Below are 21,476 nucleotides of genomic sequence, written 5' to 3'. Positions count from 1 at the left end.
CTGGCCCCCGCCCTAACCAAACTATTTAACCTCACCCTTTTTACTGGTATCTACCCCTCCACTTTCAAACTTGCCATTGTTGTCCCTATCCTGAAGAAGTCCTTGTTAGACCCCTCCCTACATTCTAGCTACTGTCATATCGCCCTTGTCTCATATGTTTCCAAACTTCTTGAGTGCCTTGTCTATAAAAGACTCACCGACTTCCTAAACACCAATTCTCTCCTTGACCCTCTTCAGTCTAGCTAATGACCTCCACAAGGCAACTTTTCCCTCCTCTTCCTAGATCTTTCCTATAGTGACACTGTTGATTACTCCCTTCTAATCCAAATCAAGTGCTCCATTGGTATCACTCTCTCTTAGTTTGCTTCCTACCTGTCCTGGCCTGACCGCTACTTTTAAGTTTCTTTCCATGGTAATTTCTCCTCTCCCACTCTCCTCCCTGTTGGTGTTCCCCAAGGGTCTGTCCTTGGACAACTTCTCTTTTCTCTGTACACCTCCTCTCCCTGTGGTCTCATAGCCTCTTTTGTTTTTCAGTACCATCTTTATGCTGATGACACTCAAATCTACCTGTCCACCCCGACTTGTTTCCCTAAGTGTGGGATAAGGTTTCATGCTGCCTGTCAGCAATCTCATCATGGATGTCTGACAGATTTCTGAAACTCAACCTGGACAAAACCGAACTCCCAATCTCCCCTTGACATGTTTCTAACTGTTAACAACACTGTTATTCGTCCCTCCCCTCAGGCATGTTGTCTTGGCGTCACCTTCGATTCTGCCCTCTCGTTTGCTCCTCATATTCAGTACATTTGCAGGTCCTGTCACTTCCACCTGCACAACATCCAAAATCCACCCCACCCGTCCTCAGAGACCACCAAAATCCTTGTACACGATCTTATCATATCTCTGTCTGGACTACTGTAACATCCTTCTTTCTGGTATTCCACTAACCCAACTCCCTCCTCTACAATCTATTATGAATGCTGCAGCCAGACTTACCCATCCTTCCCACCACTCATCTTCTGCTGCATCTCCTTGTAGTTGTCTTTATTGGCTTCCATTGTACTTTAGAATCAAATTCAAGCTCCTGTGCTTAAATAAATGCTTTATAATAATAATAATAATAATGCTTCTCTACTACATGCAGCTGAAATGGTGGCCCTCATTTCATAGCTCCCAGGTGAAGCAGCAAAATGAGCCAATCGGTTAAACCTATTAGTAGGTAAAGTAGTACAGGTAGACCCCGGGTTACATACAAGATAGGGACTGTATGTTTGTTCTTAAGATGAATTTGTATGTAAGTTGAAACAGGTACATTATTTTAATCAATGCAATTAGGACAGATGTTTGTCTCAACATAATATTTATTTTTACCTTTATTTTATTTTACCTACTGTATAAAATCCTAACTGTGAGTTAATCACAAACAAAGCAAAAAAAAAAAAAAAAAAAACTTTGGAGCCTAGACATTTGAGGACAATTTGTAGCTTGCCCAAGCCACTTCTTGAGTCCTTAAGATTACAAGAGAATCTTCACACACATGGAAGCCAATCAATTGTTCAGAAGTACTTGAAACATGCTGATGAGAAGGGAGAAAAAATTATCTCCCCATTTTTTTTACTGTCTACTTACAGGCTGGACATGTGACCTATAAGTGTTATTAAACTGCAGCAGAACAGAAACAGGTCCCCTCTCCTGTCAAAGTTGTGTGATGCCAAGAAGTGGATTGAATGAAACACAAAACCTTTCAGGTGAAACAGACTGTGTTTTAGCTGTTTGCCTGGAGTTTTGGTTTAACAACAATCCTTAATAAATCCATCTGACATACAAATGGCCTTCTGTTAATAATTCTGGTATATATACATAAATATTGTAAACATAAACAGCACGTTTGAACAAAACTGATCAAATCCTGCACTATCAATAAAATACTCACCTGCTTTATTACATTAACTACAAAGGTAGATCTGCAGTACTCTGAGATATTAGGCAGAAATTGATTAGTTCATGTTAGGTGTATTATGTAATTTACTAAAAATGTTGTGATGTTGGTGCAGAAGGTTACTTCTAGACAGCTGGCATATGTGTTGACTGCAACTTATGGGGTACAATCATATGTATCACAACCTATTTTGTCATATTCTTCTAAAATTATCCAGGTACATCTAAGGCAGGCTAAAGTATTAGACACAAATGTGCCTTTTTTCGCTAAAATATCAGATTTGTGCATAAACGGTGATCAAAAGGCAAGCACAGTATGTGCAGGGGCATTATCCTAAGTTTTTATTGTATGTAGGTTATTTATTTTGAACTCATCATGTCATTACCCTAAAGCTAAATCCCAGGGTGAAAAAAAAATTTCCCTTGCAGTACTTTGCTGGGGCATTGCAGCAAGGATCTATGGGTGCCTCAAGTGAGATGATGGCTCTGATTGATTATATCATTACAGACATAGTACACATCACTCTATCTATCATTTTTAATAACTAACCACTAGTTACAGAAGCTGAGTATGTGTATATGTGATTCTGTGCAAACATACACATTCTAAAAGACTTTATGCAGGTATTTTTGTTAGTTTATATCGTTAGTGCTGATTATATTGCACCACATTATCCCCACAATAATAATAATAATAAAGAGCAACAATTTCTCAATCATAAACAGGTAATATATGTTTTTTACATTTTGTTCTTACTTTAAAAATAGTCCTGTGGTTTTCACTATTTTTGGTTGAACACTAGAGGGCAGCAGAGGGCTCGCAATGTCAGCTTCTTGTCTATATAAAATCAAATTTCGATGATTCTTTGTATTGTAAATCATAGATGTGGATGGTTGTACTCGTAGACTAAGCTCTCTACAGCACAACCGGGCAGCTGCCAATGAAAAAATTGTGAGCATGGATTGTAGCCACAGGCATTGATATGTACTCCTCTAATGTTATGCCTAATGTTATAGAATGTATTATGTCTAATTAAACAAGATGTAGGATGTAAAACAAATATTAAGTTTGCTTATTTTTACTTGCTTTTTTGTTTAGAAACTGAATGCATTAAATTTCTCCCTGCAACACACATGTTCTCCCATGATAGTCTTCTCCAGTCTTGGATAAGAAATCAGGCCCATGATGTTTTTTGCAAGCATCAGATGGTGTTGATAAATATCAGTCAAAAGAAGAATTTGCCTCTCATGTTCGAATGTTTAATTACCTAACAGGATTCTATATACCCATCAAGAATTTCTATTAGGTAAAATGTTAGAAATACAAAATCTTGACAAATATGCCATGTTTTGGGGCTTCAGATTAAATAATTTCTGAATACCGAATTGAAATATTGTTTCGATCGGCTAGTCAAGCACACAATTGGCAACAGATCTACATGTGTGTACTAGGCCTTATTAAATCCTTTTTTGTTTTGTATTCCAAACTGAAATAAGCAAGCACCAGATGTGATTTGTGCTTGCCTTGTATTTGTTTAACCTGACAATATAATACTTATAATAATAATCTATATATATAAAACCGTGTTAAATATATAGATGTGTGTATGTGATCACTAGGAAACGCATGGAGACATTTCAACCTTTGCTATGTTCCACCATCACTCCAAAACGCATAGAGACATTTAAACCAAACTTGCTAGACATATGCCTCAGACTCATGTGAGTGCAATTCTGATCTTTGTACAACACTGTTATATATGTAAGAGGTTTATTTGCATGTATGTATGTATGTATGTATGTATTGCTCAGTGACAGTGTGCCTTTTGCTTACATACTTTTTTGGACTCTTTTACAAACTTTTGGCCTGTAATATTGCCTTCAAGAAAACGTAAGGCAATTGGCTGAATGCAATCAAAGGCAAAAAAAATTAAACAACATCAAAGATAAGAAAATCCGAGGACAGGATTAGAGGACTTGCCACGCTGCGCAAGAGAGCTACTACATCTAGAGCTTCAGAGACAGTACAACAGCATGAGGCCCAACTACAGGAAATGAGGGAAAGAGCTACTACATCTAGAGCTTCAGAGACAGTACAACAGCATGAGGCCCGACTGCAGGAAATTAAAGAAAGAGCTACTACATCTAGAGCTTCAGAGACCGTACAACAGCGTGAGACCCGAGTACAGGAAGTGAGAGAAAGAGCCAGATGATCACGGACTGCATAACATTTTAGCTTAGCATTGGAAGGATTCCACTATGATCCACATAAAGACTACTCGCAGCATGCAAGTGTTACCATCGGAAAAAAGGAATGGGTTTGTAGTTACTGTCAAGCCAGGAAGTTTAAATCTGAGTCTCATGGTATTTGCTCAAAAAGAGAAAGTCCACTTACTAACTCAACTAATAGAAACTGACCGGAGGTGCACCTACATCTCAGGAACAGAATTTAAGATTGTCTTCAAGTTACAAAGGATGTTTCATGAGCACAATGTTCCTATTAAAACATTTAAAACCGCATTGGAACATGTGCCATTAATTTAGGTTTGTTGAATTTATTTGTATTTGAAATGAATTGTATATTGTAATTGTTAAAACCTGTAAAAAAAACATTTCTTTCATTTAACACTATAGCTTTATTTGATTCCTTTTCCTGTATATTATAAGATTGCGATAAATAAATACACGGGCAACGCCGGGTAATCAGCTAGTACTTCTATAAGCAACGCCTTTGCATCCCCTGCATAATACAAGGTTTTATCACCTCTAGTAAGCATATATTTGCCTTTTATTTAGGAACATCAAATTACATGTGGAAAAAATACATTAGCAAAAAACAAATGAACATTTCTTTTTTTTCTTTTTGTGAAGTGCACTCTACAGTACTGCTGGAATGTTGTGTAATTCTTTTGTTGCCTAGAAACATGGTACAACCTTTTCAACCTTTTATGTACCATTACTAAGCTTAAATCGTCATGTTTGTTTTTATGAGTGCTATATAAAAAATACCATCAAATAAATCAGATCTTTATACAATACATACAACAGATTCCACTGTGCCATTATTTATTTAAAAATTAGGCCAAAATGGAGAAGCCATGTGTAAAAAGTACACTCCTTGATTCAATAGCTTGTAGAACCACTGTTAGCAGCAATGGCATGAAATATTAGTTTTCTGTACGTCTCTTACATCATTGTATAGGAATTTTGGCTCACTCTTCTTTACAACATTGCTTTATTTAGTTAATTGATGTTTGCGGAAATCTACTAAACCTCATTTGTCACATAGTATAACAATGTATTCAGATGAGCTTGTGAGTTAACCCTTTAGGAACCTGCACTATTGCAGGCAATAACATCATACCAATGTTCAATTGTGTGTTTAAGAACAATGCACCTCCACACGTTTTTTGCATATATCTTAGTACTCTCCAGCACAACAAAATGCACTTTTCTACAATCACCAGCAGCACCCCGTGTACTTACATTGTCTAAAATCATAATACATTTTTGTAATTGATAACACTAAACTGGCACCAGTGTGTATTTTTGCATTCATTGACATTACAATTCTAGGCCTGACAGAAGGCCATGGATATTGGATATGCTATTGCACCTATTCACGTTAAACATACATTCCACATGTTTCAGGAGTTGTTTTACCTGAAATGTTGCCCTGTTGCTAGTATCATAGTATCACCTCTGAAATATTAAAGAAAACCTTCTTTGAATTTCTTTTCAAGGTTTGGAAACAGGAACAAGTCAGGTGGAGCAAGATCTGGTGAGTGCGATGAATGTGTAACTCTAAATTTTTCAAAACATTCATTGTATTGTGAGCCTAAGAGCAGCTCCATTCTTCTCAAAAAACAAACACCTTTCTGCAGCTTCCCTCTTTGGTTTCTTACAATACCTTAAATCAACACACCTGTCACAGTGTCATGGTAATCACAGGCGTGTGGTGGACCCTCAATATCACCAGCCTGCTTGGTAGCGACGTGTACAATGCGCAGAGTCTAAGGCACCAGCCTTCGGCTTCACCAGCCCACCCTGCATGGGGTGATGGGCTTTAGGCGGCGGTGCCCAGGTTATGGCTTCTGTACACGCAGGAGTTGGTGACTGCTGGCTGGGTAAGACCAATGTGCAGTACAAGGGCAGAAGGCAGAAGCATAGTTAAACGGGCCAAGGTTGGTGCAGGCAGCAATTGAGAATAATCAGGACAGAGCAGGGTCCGTATTTCACAGTGTCAGGATCAAGATCAGGAATTGCAAATTGGGACCTTGGAACAGGACCTGGATAAACTCCTAGTATATGCAACATCCTGTTCCCATATACCCCCCTATATATTTGGGAAGTTATGTGTGAAGGGAAAACCATTTGACTAGCAGGTAAGAGACCCTACCACCAGAGGGATTGCTGGAGCTGAGGTAGCTCAGGTGTTGTTCACACTTCCAGCGGATGGAGTTTGTCTGTAGAATATCCTGGTCCTCTGAGGAAAAGGAGCAGCTCACAGAGAGTCACATGGTTCAGACGATGAAGTGAATAGGATTCTTGGGCAGAGCTGCTGCTGGCTGAAGAGGAGTGCAAGGTGGGTGACACAGAAGACAGCAGAGATCCTGCGGAGATCTGTGATGGACCGCTAAATGTACTGACTCTGGACGGCACATACGCGGGGAGCCAGGTGTCACTTAAAGGGAAAGAAAATTTCCCCCATAGTGGCGTCATGATGCCAGAACCCGCCCACTCTCCTATCGCATGTCTGAGCCTGCCTCCAGAGACACATCCCGCCCACTTCACTGAGCCTGCGATCCGTACAGGGGACATGGTCCATGGCTCTGACCGGTGCGTCCTTCCAGCAGGGTCCTTCTACTGAAACCGCTCGAGGCGCACCGGCCAGAGCCACAGACCCCCAAAATTGGTTGGCGACCACTGTTGTACATTGAACCCTGTTTGGTCCTTCTGAAGACAGTCATCAAAATATCTTCTGTCATCATCTGTCCATATCCCAAAAAGGTGGTTTTGACTTTTTCCACTGACCTTTGATGATTATTATTAACTTAGTTTGATGATTATTTTTCTGACAATGGATAACCCAGGCCATAGTGGTGTAACATTGTAACATTGTTTCAACAACAGTGATGAGTTGTTCCAAAAAGTTTTAACTAGATGGCTCAGTATGCTGCCAAATCAGCTTGGCAATATTGTTCCTTGACAGCATTTAGGCATTTTAATCAATGCACCTGTCTGCTCTTTGTTCCTCATCTGGCCTACCAATGCACCTAGCTGCTCTTGGAGTAAAACTAGGATGTCTGACTCCAAATACTCTTTGATACCACTTCAAAAGACTAAACCCTCATAAAAATCATGACCCACTCACCCTTTTGTTGATACAATTATTCAATCTCCTTTTTCGCTGTTGGGAAAAAATGTTCTATAATATCTATCCATGCTTATAAATGGAGTTTCCCCAGAGTAGAAGAGTGGACCCTTGCAGCCACTTTTGTCACTCTATAGAGGAAGAGGTGTTGTCACCTAGAACTGCATGTCCTGAGTACTGGGGGCATTTTGCAGCTGTTAAAAATGTCTGGAAACACCTATAATAAATGCCAAAAAATGTTTGTCCAGGCATTTTAAAACAGTTTTTAAACATGAATGTGCTAAAATGTCTAAATTCATCTTCCCAGTATTTTTAGAAGAAAATGTAATTGTTTTACTCTATTGTCTTTGCTGAATTCAAATTACCAGCATCGACTTCACATGCATACAAATTCCTTTCATTCATTAGTGTACAAGAACCTTGATACATGGTGGCATTGGGTTTGATTTACTAAATGTATACAGGGTGTTCTTAGCAAAGAAAGTGAAACAACCAACTGCTAATAAATTTCATATTTGTGTATTTATAGTCAATAATGTATGTCTATCTTTTTATAAACATACCATTTGCAAAAAAAACCCAGTGAATCTGATATAAACCAAACATTTTGTGATGGATAATCACTGCTATTGAAAAAACATGGACCTGGAAGATTGTCTACCAGGGAAAGTTTTTATGAATGTCAGATATACTGCTTTACAAATAAACACCTATGTAATAATTAAAAACCTTTTTTCCTTTTTTTTTCTTCAACTCGGTATACACTGTCACCTGCAGGAGGTGGACAAATCCTGTATTACATAACCCCTTCAATTTTCAGAATGCCCCACTTTATTGCTAGTGTTCTAGAAGAATGGAATTGTTTTCTCAGCTCTACTTATTTATGATTTAACCTACTTTCTTTGTAGTGACTATTCTCCTCATCATCAAATACAGGTTGACAATCAAAAATCCGTAAACCTCCGGACCTGAGGAGTGCTGGATTTTTGAAAATACAGATTTTTTTTTATACTCACCTCCACAAACAGTCCAGTCTTCTTCTGGCAGCACCCCTGGACATCTAGCACAGTTCCAGGGAGCAGGCAGCAGGGACGTCCCAACCTGTATTAGTTTAGCAGGCAGGACCTAACAGCTGTTTCTGCAAAACAGCGCCAAAAAAACATTAGCGGCCAAACAATGTACTGCAGTCCCTGTATTGAAAATGCAATCCGAAATTCATGCTGGGAAGCTAAAGGATCCGGATTATTGATAGCCGGATTTTCGATTGTCAACCTGTATTTCTCTCCATGAAACTGCAGGTGCCTTTGCTGTCTTAAATTATAAACTGAAAAATGATTATACTGAATGTCAAAAATGTACAACAGAAGATCCCCAAAACAGTGGTCACCAACCTTTCTGAGAGCATTGCATGGTAACATTGAATAACATTTTGCCATGGCCTGGGATGGGGAGTAGCGGAAGTCACAACAACTACACTGCTCTGCCATTGTCAGCAGCTCTGCCTCCTGTCATCACACTGTCACTAGCTGCAGACCAGTGTAAGGAGAGCCACTGGCACTCCCGCTACCTGCGCTCCGGCCTTCTGCGGTCCCCAACTTACTGGCCACTCCCCAGCACTGGTCCAAAGCCCAGGGGTTACGGACCTCTGCCCAAAAAGAACCACCCTTTTTTTTTTTAAATTTCTCTGGAGGTTTGCTCCAGAGAATGCCTTTTGTTATATCATTTAACTGCGAAGAGTCAGGCAGGGAGAAGCTGGCATTTCCAGAAAATGTCAGCACCAGCACTCAATTCTATGATATCAAGGAGAAGCAAGAAGTTTTGTTGTAGCAAAGAGGAACCCATTTTGACAGAACAACATGTTCCAGTTCTGTTAGCTTTGCACATAACCAGCATGGACCAGCATGGACCCAAGTCCAGAGAGAGCGAGAGTCCCTTCACCATGAGGGATCTCTGCACCCAGAAGTGTCCATGAACCACAAATGGGGATGCTGAATATAGATTTCTTGGCTTTCAAATTCACCAAGAATATGGACGGGTTTTTTTCCAGGTACAAGAATTTACTGTCCGAACCAGTGGATTTACTGGTGATTTCCTAGGATTAATAAACCTTAATCTATATTATTTTCTCCCTAAAGCTTCTTCTGCAAGGCTATCTGAAGCTTCTCTCCCCAGGAAATAAATTATAACCTTTCTTTTTGTTTTCTGGCTTTGAGAGCATGTTTGTTAAAACACAGGTTCTAGGCAGCAGCAGGAACCTTTCTTTCCAGCACCTTTGTCTTAATATGATCAAGAGCCTAATCTTTGCTTTTACAATCACTTAAGCTACCGGTATGTACACCTGCCAATGGTTCTCGCCCGATAATCTGCTAAGGGCTGATATCGGACGAGAATCTGGTGTGTGTACAGCGCCCATCCGAATGACCATTCTGGCTGATCCACGGACGATGGACGACGAACGATCCTAATGCAAGGGAACAGGGAGAGCGGGCAGCGGGGTGCCTCTCCATCGTTCTCCCCCTCCTCTCCCCATAGAGCAGAATAGTGCTGTATGTACAGCACTTGTTCATGCATCGTGCATTTGTCTTTGGAAAGGATCGTGAAAGATCCATTCCAATGACAATATTTGCACGTGGGTATGCAGCTTTAGGCTGGGTACACATGTGCAATAGTTCTCATCCGATAATCGTCTCAGGGTCGATATCGGGCGAGAATCTTGTGTGTGTACATTGTTCATCATCCGAACGACCGTCCTGGAGGATCCACAGACAATAGATAAAGAGCGATTGTAATGAAAGTGAAGGGGACAGAGCCCAGCGGGGTGCTGCTCCGTTGTCCTCCCCCTCCCCTTTCCATAGAGCAGAACGGTGCTGCTCTATATCCCTTTCAACGACAATTATTGTACGTGTGTACATAGCCCTAGTGAAGACTACTGACTCTCCCCTCTCTGATTAAGACGTTTGTGAAATCAGTCTCCAATGTGGCTCCCCTGGTCAAATCCCCTCTGCCTCTGTGGGATTTAAATCTTGAGCTTTTGGACCAAGTGGTGTTAAATGAATAAGCCTTTATTTCTTCCTAAGGTGGTCTCTGCTTTTTACCTTACCTGGGACACTGTTCTTCCCTCCATGCCAAACTTCAGTTTACCAGAAGGAGACTTCTCCCCACTGTCTAGATGTGGTTAATGCTCCTTAAATGTATCTCTTTCTCACTTCTTCCTTTCTGCACGACAGATCCTCTTTTAATTATTCCAGATGTATATACCAGGTTTACTTGAAGACCAGCTGCAGGCTGGTATTACGTTAAAATAAACTCCATGTTATTGGAGACACCTTCAATTCAGAACTGCCCTACCACAGTAATGTCTTCTGACAATATGTTGTACTGAAGGATGCCCTGAATCACTAAATGCAGAATACTGAGAAATGATTATGATTACCGGGTCAGCTTGCCGAGGGAGCATCACTACTACCCTTTATTCACAGTATATTCATGCATTTCATGGGAGAAGGAACTAACAACATTCATCCATATATACATGTGGATTTGGGCTTTAAATTAACAAGGTAATTCCAATTCCTTAGTGGGAATCAATTACTGCCATTGAACCACATGGACCTGAATAATACCCAGGAGGAAAGGTTTGGGGGAATGTCTGATTCCCGGTTTTATAAATAGAGTCTGTAGTGTATTTAGGATATCTTCATATCAACTACTTTTATCCAACACTGTTGAATGAAATTGTAATTTACAGTTTCTGCTTACTAAAATCACATTGTTACACAGGTAAAGAAATGTAGACGTTTCTCTTTGTCATGTAAATGATCACTATTTACTAAACCTGGACAAAGTTCATGCATATGTTATCTGTGTACTGCAGGTATTTACCAAATGAATGGCAGGAGCATTTTTACCTTTATAAAACAATCTTTGTTGTAGACATTCATCAAGTTTTACCTCCGAATTTAATTAGTTATGTAAAGTAAGACAATCTAGGGGTGGAGTTCGTAAACTAAAACCTTTGCAACTAATGGTGAAACCACAGTATGTCCATAGAGGCACCAAAAATGTTTGGCTTTATGATTTAAAATTAAATGAATTGCATGTCCTAAGCAACCCATCCCACAGTGCATTGCTGCCAACTTACAATGGATAACAGAAATGCCCACCCTGTATTTCACCAAGCCTTAGGATTGTAAGGCAGCCAAGAAGCAGTTGGAGCCCAAACTAAGTTATCAAATTAGTTATTGTTATTGAATTAGTAACCAGTAGGTATTGTCTCCTGTTGCCTTTTACCATATCCTTGGAAATCAATTTTTTTTTCTTATTGGAAAACATTTTTGCATACATAAACAAATATACACATTTGTTATTGGCTTGGATTTGCCACAGGTATTTTGTGGCAGATACTTGCAGTTAATTTGTTTTTTTTAGAAACAATTAATCTTTGTGATTCACCAGTCTGGATATTGTTTCAATAGCTTTCCAGTATACGTTTTCACCCTACTCTATGCTTTACCATCCCCACAAATAATAAGGTAACACTGACCACTGTTATATCTGCTAAAAAGGATGTTATGCTGTAGGATTCTGCTACCATGAGTAAGTAAGAAAATGAAGAGCATGTACACCAAATAAAAAACAAACAAACAAGGGTATCTGGAATCTTCTTTATTCCCCAATGTCTGTTCCATTTCCTGTTGTGTTCACTTGCAAATCTCCACATTGTTATTTATTTACACCCTCTATCATCAAATTCCTGTCCTCCTCACTACCCCCCCTTTGATGATTATTCCTGTTGTCTGAATCCATCTACTGCATTCTTCATTTGCTCATTGCTCATCTTAGATGCCCCTATTGATGGATCTAGAAAAGACAAAATGTAACATTTTTCTCAAAAGCCATTTTTTGGGTCATATGATTTGTAACCATTTCCAAGACCTAAAATTTTAAAATATAATGCTAATAATGTAAGTTTATTTTTCTAACTTTATGATAGAAACATACAAGAATTAGAAAGACATTTATTACCTTTATTACCTCTTACTTGAAAATAAGCATGAGATTACCTAAAGTGCTATGCCAAACCTTTCTTTTTCCAAATTGTTGTTAAGATGAACCTGGAACTGCTGTACACAGGTTGCTTGCCTAAGACAACTATTATCTGATGTGGACATAGCTTAGGAGAGACTGTAAAAAAGTGAGATGGAAAAAGTAATATTAGAATATATCACAGTATTTTAAGATCTTTTGGTGGTTTGTAGCTCAATCGTTCCGTGTTAGAGTTTGAGGAGCATTTTTAGTCAGTGACAACATTGCCAGGGACAATTGCTCTTCATTCAACTCTATAGACTTTTCAAATCATTTACAAAAAATGTATTATTACAAGTTACAAATAATTGATGGATTGAAAATCAATAGCTAGCCACAAATTGAATATACTTTTAGTAGCTTAGCTACAAATCCCTAATGAATAGATAGTAAATCTCTAGCTTTATATATATTGCTGCTACAAAATTGGCCGTAATACACGGCCCTTAGTTACGCTGTACATGAGTTTGAGGAAACTTAACCAAGATTTTACAAAAAAAAAAAGTTGGGCCTAATGACAGGGTCTCAAGTGTTTTTTTTAAACTGATTTTGAAAAGAAGCCTGAACTGAGATAAGAGAAAGCTGCTATTGCTGATTTCTTTTTCAAAGTTGCTATCAGTTTTGTAATAACGAAAGTACCAGACCTCTAATGGTAAAAAAAGAGTGCAAAATTTGTTATCCATATATAATGATATATGGAAACAAGAAAGGAAAAGAATGCCACACTCGGACCAGAATAGCCAACACTAGATTTCATTGCAGCAAAACAATATAGTGTTGGCTACAATTTTAGAGGAATTTAGAGGAAAAAAAAATCTACTGTTGATTATTCTGGTCTAAACGTGGCTCTTTGTCCATTAACTATTTCTACATATAACATTTTGGAGAGATAAACTTTTCATTCCTTTCTGATTCCACTTGTGTAGGGATTTGGAAAGTACTGAAGCCAGAGCCAGGTAGCTAACAAGAAATTCATGCTCACTTTTACTAAATGGACTTTAACCCAAGAGAGCTCTTAAAATATTTTAGTGCAGAAAATATAATGGACTAAACAGGTGAAACATATTGTCTGTGAACTACATGTACCACCTATTTCCTCCATTCCACAATAATTCTAGAGAACAAAGAGCTAAACTGAGAGCGGTAAAACAATGGCACCATTTCAAAGCATAGCTTAACCAATCCCAGAAGGAGAAGCGCTCTTCTCTGATGGCGTCACTATAGCACAGTTATTCCAACCAATCGTGTGTGAGCTGTGGCCGCTCAAGTTTCCCGCATAAATAGTCTCCACACGGCGGTCAGATCACTTACTAGTTATTATTGCTGTCGTCCCAGTCTCCGCCCTATAGAGAGTGGCCAGGTTGCGTGTACGCGGAAGGATACATTATCTCACTACTCGGCAGTATCAGTGCGCGAGGCGGTGCAAGAAAGGAAGCGAGCAGAAGCCCGAAGCGCCATTTTGAGTTGTTTCATTTGCTACTGCTGATAAGCGGGTAGAGGCAATTGCTTCTGCCAGATTTTTCTCTCTGAGCTCGTTCCCTTTAAAGCCTTCAAGCTGGATATGTCAGGGGGTGGCGTGATTAGGGGGCCGGCGGGGAACAACGATTGCCGAATATATGTCGGAAACCTTCCTCCAGACATCCGCACCAAGGACATAGAGGACGTATTTTACAAGTACGGCGCAATCCGCGACATCGACCTAAAGAACCGCCGTGGAGGTCCTCCTTTTGCTTTCGTGGAATTCGAGGACCCAAGGTAATTCATGAGTGGGTTTTGGTGACTTTGTGCCCGCGCGTGTGGTGCAGGCGGAGGGTGAGGGCCGTGTACGGAGTGCTCTGTGGAGGCTTCCCGAGCCCGGTACAACTAGGACCCTTTGTGTGCCTGGACTGCCGTGTATGCTGCACTGGGCCTCCGCCATGGGGTGACGGCTTTGCAGCCATGAGCACATGCACCACACGTGCACAGCGCCCCCTGGTGGCGGAGCGTTACTGGGCCACATGGCTTCCATCGGGCGCCCTTTGTGTGATTTCTGTGGTGGTGGTGTCATCGAGATCTGTTCCCCCTCTCCTTAGACACAACCTATAACGCTTTAGTGCGAAGCACCGGATCTTTGCTGTGTTTTTTTTTTTTTTTTGTCTCCCCCCCACCCCCCTCCTGAACACCGACCCATGTGCCTAATTGTACCTATTTGCAGATTGGTAGATGCCAAAACAATTTCCTGCTCGACCCTACACTCCATAAACAGAATGTTTTTAGATTAATTCCCAGGTCCAGGCTTCACATGCAGCGCCCCATCCCCCACCTGATGGCTTCCCTGCTTGTTTGGCTGGGGGAGGGGTGGGAAAACATCGCAGCTGCTGCCCCCACCTTACGACATGGATGGGGGGTGATGTACAAATCGCATCTCATGCTAGGAAGGTTGGATGCCCTCACATAGCTGTGACTGCTTGGGGTCAGAGGGAGGGGGTGGGGTGAGCCCCATTTTTAGTTTCTTTCCATGATGGCTTTCAGCATATAGATGGTGTGCTGTGTAGCTGTAATGTAAGCCCGGGTACCTTGTACCACACTGATCAATCTGATCGGCTTAGCGGTGTATAATTATCTAGAGCCCAGAGATTTTCATGACCTCAACAAATGTTTACTACCATGTATCCTTATATTGACGTAAAATGTATACTCATGATTTTGCAAATGTTGTGCAAAATGGCTTTATATTGTGTGTATACAAATGTATTGCAAAAAGAACCGTGCAAACCAAGTTTTTATTATTCAGGGATGCTGAGGATGCCGTGTATGGCAGAGATGGCTACGATTATGACGGTTATCGTCTTCGAGTAGAGTTTCCGAGAAGTGGCAGAGGAGCTGGTGGAAGGGGTGGTGGTGGTGGTGGAGGAGGCGGTGGTGGCGGCGGCGGTGGTGGCGGAGCTCCTCGGGGAAGGTATGGCCCTCCATCCAGGCGCTCTGAGTACAGAGTAGTAGTATCGGGTAAGTGTCATTTTTCTGTGCATGTGTCTGTTACTAGAAGGTTCTATGCAGTTATGACTGCAATGTAAGCTAACTAAAACTTTCTTTGACAGAGATGTGTTTTTGTGTTGTGCTATTTAATAGGAAATAAGAAAGCTCAAGATTACCTTTTTTTCCATTCCCCAAAAAAGCAAATCTAACCCCTTTTAAACTCTAAAACCTTAGTTTTCAAAATGTATAGCACTTATGCTTTCTTCCAGTATTTATTGTGAAAACCTACAGTTTGCACACTGTACTACAGCTCATTTGTTTTTGCTCATTTATTTCATTCTGGTTTTGTTTTTTTTTCCCCCTTGGTAGAATTTTTTTTTTTTTTTTTTCATTTCAGGACTTCCTCCAAGTGGAAGCTGGCAGGATCTGAAGGATCACATGCGTGAAGCAGGTGATGTATGTTACGCTGATGTTTACCGAGATGGTACTGGTGTCGTGGAGTTTGTGCGAAAAGAAGATATGACCTATGCAGTGCGGAAACTGGATAACACTAAATTTAGGTCACACGAGGTAAATACTTGTTTTGTTTTACTTTTAAAATTCTGCATGGTTAATAATGGGGTAATAAACTTGTGGGTCTAAAGGTAGGATTGTGTAGGCTTCAATAAAATGGATGTCCATCACCTTCAGAGTGTTTCATCTTGCCTGAATTGCATAGCTGTTTAAGCTTGGCTTGTTCAATCCCAGGTTCTATCTGTTTAATAGGGAGAAACTGCCTACATTCGTGTAAAAGTCGATGGTCCGAGAAGCCCAAGCTATGGAAGATCGCGCTCTCGCAGTCGTAGTCGTAGCAGAAGCCGTAGTAGAAGCAACAGTCGCAGCCGCAGCTACTCTCCAAGAAGAAGCCGAGGATCCCCTCGCTACTCTCCCCGCCACAGCAGATCTCGTTCCCGTACATAAATAGAAAGTCATGCATCTTTTGTAGCCCCTCATGTTGTATACAGTTTCTTTATTCAATACTTTTTTAATTCACTGTTTTATTAAAGTTTTGAAGTGCTAAGCCTTCTGTGTAGAATAGTAAGGCTAATGCTTACACCAGTATCTTTTCCATTCCTTCATTCCCCAAAAAACGTATTTAGCAGTTTTCGGGAAAATTCGCCCAGCCACTCTTCAGAAGCACCAGTGTTGGTGTATTGTCTGCAATGTGTGATGGCAGTGGGGATTTGGGGTGGTTGTGCTAAAATATTAACTTTTTTTTTTTCATTTGTGGGGAAATCTTGTTTTACCTTGCTTTTCATGTGTCTTTCTGTAGACATATCTGAAGAGATGGATTAATGGATAATGGAGGACATTTCAATCATTTTAGGATTGTCAGATGGAGGCTTGAGGAGGATCAGATCAAAAATGGAGGCCATGGTATGACTCCAAGTGCTATTGTGAGACAAAATTGGCAGTATTGAATTTATGCTAAAAGTATTTAAATAGCAGCCCTTTTTTAATCCAAGGTCTTGCTTTTATAACTATTAAAGTGCTTGTAGGATAAAGTCTGCCATGATACTTTGTTTTGTAGCCCTCTTAACTTGTGTACGGTATAATATCAATACTGCTAACTCTGCATGTCCTCTCTGTGACTGGTAAACATTGCTATTGTGTTTTTTTTTTCTATTTTTCTTTTTTATTTCAGAATTAAATAGATTTCAAAATCAGATGTTTGTAGACTATTGTTCCAGGAGGTTTTTTTTTTTTTTTTTTTTTTTTTTTTTCCTCCTCTGTACATAACCTACTCATTACAGGCTTAAAGGTTGCAGCACTTCCTTTTTCCACTCATTACACCTTTTAAATCTTTTGGTCCATCCAGCTTACCATTCGGTATTCTTGCAGTGAATTCTTTATGCCATATTCTTGTAATACACCACATTCACATTCAGAAGTTAGAACAGCAGAGACATTCAGTTTGTGTAACAAGTGCATACTGCTCATGGTTTTTTTTATAGGTAATGCCTTAAGCCTTTAACTTAGGTGATGCCTAAATTCTATCCCTTTTGTTGTATAGCAATTGGTCCATTTGGGTAACTCAATCAAAAATAAATGCAAAACTTTGTGAATTCCAGAAAATTAAAGCCGCTGACTTCTAACTTGCCTAACGGCACTGAAGCTTTGATGATAAAGTGTTACTAGCCCTCTACTCTTCACTGGGTAGGGAGAGGAGGATTAGGTTCAGTGTCCCTGGCCCCTAGTTAGTATTTTTCACAGTGACTTTGTTTTTTGGGGGTGAGAGGTAAAAGAGCACTTAAAGCAAATTAAAACGGTTGCCTTCCAAAAGTCTGTTTCCTGTAGTTAGCCTTTAGGTTTCACATGTCTGACACAATTATGCAGGCACCATCATGATCTGCGTCTATGTAACTCTTTAAATGAGCATTGTTTAGTGCCTTTACACTTTTAATCAGGTAAACTTGAAAAATGCATATACAAGGCAAAACTGCTTACCTAAATTTTAACTTTAGCTTAAAGCTGAAATTTATTCTCATATTTACATTTTTGCCTTTTTCTGTCTTCTCGCCAACCTCCTATTACCAATTATTTCATGAAAATCATGGCTGGGGGCAAGGTGTTATGTAGCTTCATAAATACATCACCGCTTCTTGCTTCAGTTTTCCAGGAACAGTGAGGCTACTTAGGAAAGGGTCAGGTAGGAAAGGAGGTGGCTTGTATCTGGGTAATGTTTCTAATGCTCACAGGGTTTTTTTTATTTTATTAGCAACCAATAAAAACAGACAATTACAGAACTCAAACCAGTATATACAGATGGCAAAAGCAAATAAAAGCGTGAAAAGGCATACAAGTTTACAGAAATAGTCATATCTAGTAACTTGAGATGCTCACAGGGTTTAATTCAATCAAGAAAACCTTTTTTTCAATTCAGGAGATGAGCCTGTACAGCTGGAGGTTAGGGTTGAATTTGATGGAGTTACCCTTGGTCAGAATTACAGTGCTAAAGTGAAAGTTTGACATCTTGAAAGGCCACCTGCTTCTTTGCTTCCTGCAAATACTTGGTGTGTAAGAGGGAGATTTGTGCCTTTTAGGTTACTTTTATGATGCACCTTAAGTCACCAATAGCCACTTTATTTTTCCCCTCTTCAAAACAGTTCCTACTCTACCAGATGCATACCTTAGCCTGATCAGGGGTCAATTTGGTCCTTAAAAAATGATCTGCAGGTTTCTGGGTTTTTTGGTGGTAAAACACAGCTGGATCCTTTCACTGCTCATGTTTTTAGGTCATTGTAGTAAAGTATGACAAGATGTTTCAGTTGTGTTTGATTTACTATACTAGATTACCACTAAATAGTATCAAAGTGAAAGCCCTAAAGCATGTTTTGTAAAATGTCAATGTCTTGTCACCACTTTTTTTTTTTTTTTTTGGTGGTGTGTGATGAACCTGTGGAACTTTCCACTTGTGCATTAGTTATGCAAATACATTAGCCAGGACATTTATGTAAAAGTACCACCAACTTAATGTTTTCCGAAAATCTTGCACATTGTCATCTGCTTGAAATACTAAGCTTTGAGAATTTTATTGGAAGTACCCCTGTAAAATTTGGATTTGCTTAATATAGCTTTACATTTATCAGTCCTTTAAGTTAGTTACTTTCTTATTGCTTTAGGACACATTTAGAATGCCATAGCAGCATAAAAAAATCTGTTGCTGTTTTGGTGCCTCTCTGATGTGGGTATAACAAAAATATTGCTTAAAACATCTTAAAATTGTCCTTTAGGGTTGGTGTCAGGTGCTCTGTTCTTAATTTTCAGAAATGTAAAACTGATGTGCTTCTCCTGTTTGTGTTGGGTGTCTATGGGGAAAGACATATCATACAGGCAAGTGTTTAGTCAGAAATGCTGGCAGTAGTATTTACAGCCATTTATCCAATGCCACTTAGTGCTGTGATAGTTTTCCCCATAGGCTCTGAATCTCTAGTGTTTTGGGGAAGTCGCTGCTGTTATAGATTTTTACATTGTGAAAAGCACTTCTGTGACACCGGCCTGTATGAGTCATGTGCTATAAAATAAGATCTTTTCTTTAGCTTATATTTACATACAGTTCACTTAGACTTTTTTTTTGGGAAATGTAATGGTTATATGTGCATATGCTTTTTTAGTTTTAAGTCTGCACACATAACTTATCAGTTCCCAGAAACCTGTTTTGATAATATCTAACTCTGCCTTTTTTTTTTGATTTTGCTGGTTATAAAGGTTTGGATTGGAGAGGGCTCACTGGATCCCAATCCTGGAACTGTGGATCATTGGATTCAAATCATAGGAAGGAGTGAATAGGATAGGGATGAATTGCCAAGATTCATGGAGCGGAATCAGATAACAAGAACATAGGAGTGGATTCCTGCCCCATCTAAACCCCATTCGTGTGGAGTTTTTTTTTCTAATCATCCAATTGGCTATTCTATAGATTTTTTTTTTTTTTTCTTTTTTTGTATACAAGTGGAGCGCTTAGGATGCCAGAAGGAGTTTCAAGTTTTTTTTTTTTTTTTTTTGTTAAAAAGCAAAGTGGAGACCAGAGGCACGCTGGAGCCATCCCCTGGGAAGGATACAGCACCAATAGATGGTAATTAAAAGGGATAATGGGAGGGGTTGATTTGAAATTAGTTAATTTATATCAAATTTGAAGGGGATGGGTTTTAAAATTTATTTAGGATTTCAATTGGCCTGTGAGGATTTTGCTGCTAAATAAATGAATAAAAAGTAAATGGTTTGTCTGTGTGACTTTTTAGTTTTGAAGACCTTGAGTAAACAAACCTATTTTCTCTAAAGGTAAGGCACCACGACTTCTAGGTATGGGTTGCTGTGGTGTAAACACTTAAATGCATACAGGTGCTGTATTATCTAGCACTTTGGCATTTCATAAAACCTCCACAGATGTATCTTTATTAGAGGAAACGCAATTACACAAGAGTTCATTTTCATTTATATTGGGGCATTGAAATATCACAAAGTTGGGTTTTCCTTACTGATCAATCAAATATTAGAATTCAGCCATTTTGAGGTCTATTATGCCAGCGGGTGCCAACCTTTCAAACCTCACCAACCACTAAATTAATAATTTTATATCCCCTGGACCATAATATGAATTTAAAAAGATACATACATTTGTAAAATAAATGATCTTCCTATTGGTGCCTGACAAGGACTGTAAAGGCTGATTCATTGATCAGCTCACGATTAAGTGGAGTATTGTTGCTATTAGTTGCATTATCTATGGTATTACTAAAGAATTGCAAAATATTAGTTTGCCTTTTCTCACTCATGGGTTTATTTCATTTGAATCTGAAGACCAAACTAGTAATGTTAGTTATCAAAGTCAAACTTATTGACGCCATTAAATATAACAGTTAAAGAAAATACACGGTTAAGGTCATACCTAAAAGAGCATCTGAGAAATAAAAGAAAACAATCGAATGAGAATCTGTATTTGCGGAACAGGGTGACTGTTGTAATGGTCGAAACGATAATGAGGTGTACAGCTCGGCAAGGGTTGCTGCATACAACTGACGTCACGTTGCGCCTCCCTTGTTTTTACGTCTCTAGTACAGTGTGTGAATTTAGGAATATAAAGGTGAAAATTGTCATTCAGAATATAGGAATTTATTAGAATATAATTTTTTTTTTTTTAATAAAACAAAAATTGCAAATGTCCAACTTTTTCTATGGTCCAACTAAATTTTCTTGTGGACTCTGGGTCAGTGACCATTTAATTGAAACCTATGTTGCTAACAGTATGTTAAGCCATAAGGATTAAAATTAAAAAAGATTAAAAGAAAAGGGCATTGCAAAAATATAAAAAAAAAGGATCACCTTTATCATTTGAAAATTATAAATAATATAACAAAAAAAGAAAATAAGTTTTGTGCAAAACTTCAAAATGAGAGATTGCAAAGCACATTTTTTTTAATATAAAGTTCAGGTTGACAATCAAAAATCCGTCAACCTCTCAACTTTAAGAAGTGACGGATTTTCGAAAATTCCGGATTTTTTTTCTTCATACTTAGCATCACACACAGGCTAGCCTTCCTCTCACAGCACCGCTGTTCCAGGGAGCAGGCAGCAGGGACGACTC

At 39.3% G+C, this 21,476-nt stretch overlaps 1 protein-coding gene and 1 long non-coding RNA gene across 4 annotated transcripts; one reads left to right on the top strand and one right to left on the bottom strand.

Annotated features, from left to right (window-relative positions):
• Nucleotides 1-11,962: 11,962 nt before the first annotated feature.
• LOC140338129 (uncharacterized) lies at nt 11,963-13,661 on the bottom strand. The gene is made up of 2 exons (XR_011922190.1): nt 12,376-13,661; nt 11,963-12,172 (listed from the first exon to the last, which is right to left on the bottom strand). It is a non-coding gene; the product is annotated as an uncharacterized lncRNA (long non-coding RNA).
• A 147-nt stretch (nt 13,662-13,808) lies between these two features.
• Nucleotides 13,809-21,261, top strand: SRSF1 (serine and arginine rich splicing factor 1). Of its 3 annotated transcripts, XR_011922189.1 has the most exons (5): nt 13,809-14,152; nt 15,171-15,382; nt 15,750-15,922; nt 16,665-16,768; nt 19,601-21,261. XR_011922189.1 is itself a non-coding variant. In XM_072422184.1 (4 exons), the coding sequence occupies exons 1-4, from the start codon at nt 13,959-13,961 to the stop codon at nt 16,692-16,694; spliced, it is 609 nt and encodes a 202-aa protein (XP_072278285.1). In that variant the 5' UTR covers nt 13,809-13,958; the 3' UTR covers nt 16,695-17,058. The 3 variants fall into 3 exon arrangements, 2 of the variants coding, with proteins under 2 accessions (XP_072278285.1, XP_072278276.1); XM_072422184.1 differs by lacking the exon at nt 19,601-21,261 and having other exon boundaries at nt 16,665-17,058; XM_072422175.1 differs by lacking the exon at nt 19,601-21,261 and having other exon boundaries at nt 16,118-17,058.
• Nucleotides 21,262-21,476: the final 215 nt, after the last annotated feature.

The sequence above is a fragment of the Pyxicephalus adspersus genome, chromosome 1 (assembly GCF_032062135.1).
Source record: "Pyxicephalus adspersus chromosome 1, UCB_Pads_2.0, whole genome shotgun sequence".
Classification (NCBI taxonomy): Eukaryota; Metazoa; Chordata; class Amphibia; order Anura; family Pyxicephalidae; genus Pyxicephalus; species Pyxicephalus adspersus.
Note: the sequence above shows the minus strand (reverse complement) of the source record. Positions and strands in the feature narration are given on the sequence as shown.

What these genes read in the sequence shown, in the direction of transcription:
- SRSF1 (XM_072422175.1), top strand. Translation starts at nt 13,959, where the DNA reads ATGTCAGGGGGTGGCGTGATTAGGGGGCCGGCGGGGAACAACGATTGC. An exon ending in GTGGAATTCGAGGACCCAAG is followed by an intron (nt 14,153 to 15,170) that starts GTAATTCATGAG and finishes TTTATTATTCAG; the next exon opens with GGATGCTGAGGATGCCGTGT. An exon ending in CTAAATTTAGGTCACACGAG is followed by an intron (nt 15,923 to 16,117) that starts GTAAATACTTGT and finishes TCTGTTTAATAG; the next exon opens with GGAGAAACTGCCTACATTCG.